This window comes from Limulus polyphemus, unplaced genomic scaffold (genome assembly GCF_000517525.1).
Source record: "Limulus polyphemus unplaced genomic scaffold, Limulus_polyphemus-2.1.2 Scaffold689, whole genome shotgun sequence".
Taxonomy (NCBI): domain Eukaryota; kingdom Metazoa; phylum Arthropoda; class Merostomata; order Xiphosura; family Limulidae; genus Limulus; species Limulus polyphemus.
This window is the reverse complement of record NW_013666299.1, coordinates 186,826-190,584: the sequence shown is the minus strand read 5'-3', so window position 1 is coordinate 190,584 and position 3,759 is coordinate 186,826. Positions and strand designations below refer to the sequence as shown.

The 3,759-nt window shown below is 30.9% G+C and overlaps 1 protein-coding gene across 11 annotated transcripts in view; it reads left to right on the top strand.

Annotated features, from left to right (window-relative positions):
* Positions 1 to 3,759, top strand: part of LOC106459979 (septin-7-like) — a 72,836-nt gene that overhangs the window by 42,786 nt on the left and 26,291 nt on the right. For all 11 annotated transcript variants that reach the window (XM_022386554.1, XM_022386555.1, XM_022386560.1 and 8 more), the window contains one exon: positions 2,094 to 2,355. In XM_022386554.1, the coding sequence (XP_022242262.1) occupies positions 2,094 to 2,355 (262 nt within the window). The remainder of the gene's footprint in view (positions 1 to 2,093; positions 2,356 to 3,759) is intronic.

Below are 3,759 nucleotides of genomic sequence, written 5' to 3'. Positions count from 1 at the left end.
ACCCCAAATGAAAGAATAGACCATTCCAAGCTTTTACTTGTTGTTAAACAAATGTTTAAACAATTCTATTCAAGATGCTAAATTGTAACATTTAACAAAAGGTTACAAGATGTCTTTGTTTAAAGTTAAACTGTAAAATAATATACCATGAAAATACCCTGCTATGTTTAATTCTAATTTGTTATGAAAGTTGACTCAAAGAAAGCATGAAAAGATATTGATTTATTTTTTCACTCAGCCTTGTCCATTTTTTTTTGTATCAACTTCTTGAACTTTTCAATTATGTGAAATTGAGCATATTGTTCCATATCTCCTTATGTTTTATAATGTTAGGTTTTATCTTATTCAATAAAGAATGAAAAATTTGACAATCTTTTTTTTTCTGTAATTTGATGACAAAAATAAACTTGAATTGCTTTATTGACCCATAAACTAACTAGTGGACTTTGTATTGCCTGCTCAAATATCGTAACAGCAGTTTGCTTATTATTTACATAATTTTACAGTATCTTAGTTACAGTGACGATTAATACACATATTTTAAGTCATTACAATACAACAATTTCAAACTTTTTACACAATTCCTGAGCCGTTACTATATAATTATCACATACAAATTACACATAGTTCCTAGTCAACACTATACAACTATCAAATGCACATTACACAAAGTTCTTTAGTCAATTCAGTACACTGTTTCTAACCCTTATTCATTCCGTAGAATGTGCAACCATTTATCGACTTTAAACCTTTCAACTTCTTACATCTACCAAGACTGTAATGGACTCCTTAGTTAGGATGAGTTGTCAGATTCAAGGAAGAAATAAAGCTACTGATTCCACTTCGAATGTCTAATTAAATATGCGTGTCTTTGTCTCTTCTGTTTGCTGTTTTAGCTAATCATGATGATAGGACTATACTCTTGTATATTATTAATTTAAAAAAATAAAAGTTTTACAGCATACTATAGTTACTCATGTGATGCTAGCAGGTTTGTTTACAGAACCTCAAAGTAACTGAAACAAATGGAGCTGGGTGGTATCTGAAAAAAACCTGTCTTCAGGACATTAGTTTTTTTTATTAAAGGTTTATTCAAAATATACTTTTTTATCTTTCTATTTTTATCTGGAATTTGTTAAGGATGTTTGTTTTATTCGTAGCTTTAAAGTTGATTGTATATAACATTGACCTGTCAGATTGTCACAAACTAAGGAAATAAATTCTTGGATTATATACTAGAATACTTATTTTTGCTTTTCGAACTAAACATTTGTCCGATAAAGGATGTGTGTGTGTAATACTTGGATATATTTATTTTAATTTTAAAAATAGCAACCAGAATATTGTTTAAAATAGTGTGGGTGAACATTAGTAAACTTGAGTGTCCTTGAAATATAGCTTCATAATAACCTTGGCATATAAAAAAATTTATAGAAAAGCCTGATGGTTTATTTTGAGCCCCAGAACGTTTTTTTCAGAAAAGAAAACTATTGCATTATTGTGGCCCTAGTTTATTGTATTTCAATGGAATTATGTTTATTTAATTTTTATTCTAATATAAATGTAATACTGTTCTGAATTTTCCATTTTCATAAAAAGTTTTGTTTTTAAATCCTTCACTTTATTTAGGAACTTCTCTCTCCTTAACTGCTTGTCCAGTTTTAATACATATTTAGTAATTTACTATCTTCTTTATGGATTGTTCTATCTTCTATACTGTATAGTCTGTGGCTGTAATATTGATGTTAGTCCCAGGAGAAATGTTATTCCACTAATTAAGTTAAGTTTAGTTAATTAATATATTGATAGCCCTATGCTTTCTCAAATAAACTACTAAATATTCCTTTTGATACACAGATACTGTATTCAGCTGCCGAATATAATTTTGTTTTGTACCAGTTAATATAATTAGAGTGTATTTCCTTACTGCATGAACATTAAGTTCAGGTGAACTGTTAATTTAAAAGTAGTATTAAGTATGTTTTTATTGTACAGTTTTCCTTGTTGATTTTATAAATTATTATTATCATTATTAAGCATACATTTGACTATATGTATATAATATTTTGTTGCCTGGTTTGATACAATTCTAGTTGTCGACAAAACGGGAGATTTTCTTCCGTCCTGATGGAGGTGACTCCACCATAAACTTGACATCCACAACCAATACATCTTACTCTTCATCTGGGCTGATGAATTCCACAAAGGAAAATATTATACATAAAGAAAAGGAGCGAGATACAGAAACGATTTATCCAAAAGACATGGAGGGCTACGTGGGGTTTGCCAACCTCCCCAACCAGGTTTACAGGAAGGCAGTGAAACGTGGGTTCAACTTCACCCTAATGGTAGTAGGTAAGTTTACTGATACTTAATTGAAACAGTAGATTGAGGTCATAATTGTCTGGTGTTAAAGTATTTTATTAAGAAGGTGTTGTATACAAAGTTTCAAATATTGTGACTAGCTGGGAATTGAAGGAATCATTATATGCTAATATACATCAGTGGTCAAAGGTTAAGGAACAAATTGTTTGTTGAGAAGTTATGATTTGTTCCTTAACTTTTCAACAGCTGCATATAAGATTATATGGGAAGGAATCACAATTTACGTGATTAAATTTAGTTCAGTATCAGTTTTTTCTTTTAGTAGCAGAGCAAGTCTTTCAGCCAGTATGTTTGGTAGTAATGCAGGCATAGCAGTAATAAGTAATGCGAGTTGATATCATTCAATGTCTCTGCCAATAATGCAATTTAAGAGTATAACTTTTTTGTAAAATAAGAATTGATGCAGTTAATCGTAACTCTTCGGCCTGTGGTGTGGTTTGTATTATTCAGTAATAAATGTCACCATTCTAGTTACGTATGCACAGATAGATACCATTGAAACAAGTTAGTAACACTCATTCATAGAGTCACAAATGTGGTAGTTGTTTTACTTAGTGATACTGATTACTATTATTCAATACTAGATGCAACTGTGAGTCAATTTTTTTTTATAAATTAATTATAAATGGGCAGTATGAACATTCCAAATCATAATCAGTCATTAATAGAGGCTTAAACTATATATTACCAGAGTATTGGGACAACAAGCTTGTAAAGAGTTGTCCTCTAGAAAATTGTTAATTTGCTTATTAATCTCTTGGTGTGAAAAATTTATGAATGTCAAGGGAAGCAGTTCAATGACCACAGAGAAAGAATAGTTATTGGTTCCATTAATGCAGTCATCTACTACTATAATGATGGTTCAGGATTGTAGACTGTCATATCCACTGATGAATTTCCCAAGAGTGTTGCAGCCCATAAGCCACCCTTCACTGCCACAAATGCAAAGCGTCAACTGTGAACTGATGAACTGTTATTTATTATGTACTTTGGATGGATGGGTTTTAATTTGACTGCAACTTGGAAAAAAGCTTTGGATATGACCCATTGTCTCAGCTGGTAATAGTCAGTGCATTGTCATATCAAAAAAAGGAACATATCTTTATCAGCATTATAATATATCATTTCTTGCCACATGCTATGGTACAGCAGTGGTTTGCAACAAATGATATCCAAATACTGATTTGGGTAGTTTTGGAACAGAAAGAACAGACCATAAAATCTCTTTTTTTTCATGAGAAGCTGCTGTACAAAGGGGTAACTGTTATTCTACAAATGTGTATTAGTGGTCGGTTTTAAATATTATCCCAGGCTATGGTTTAACATCAAAGGTGAGCTTATTTCATACTTAAATGGGGTTTTAGCAGCAAAACA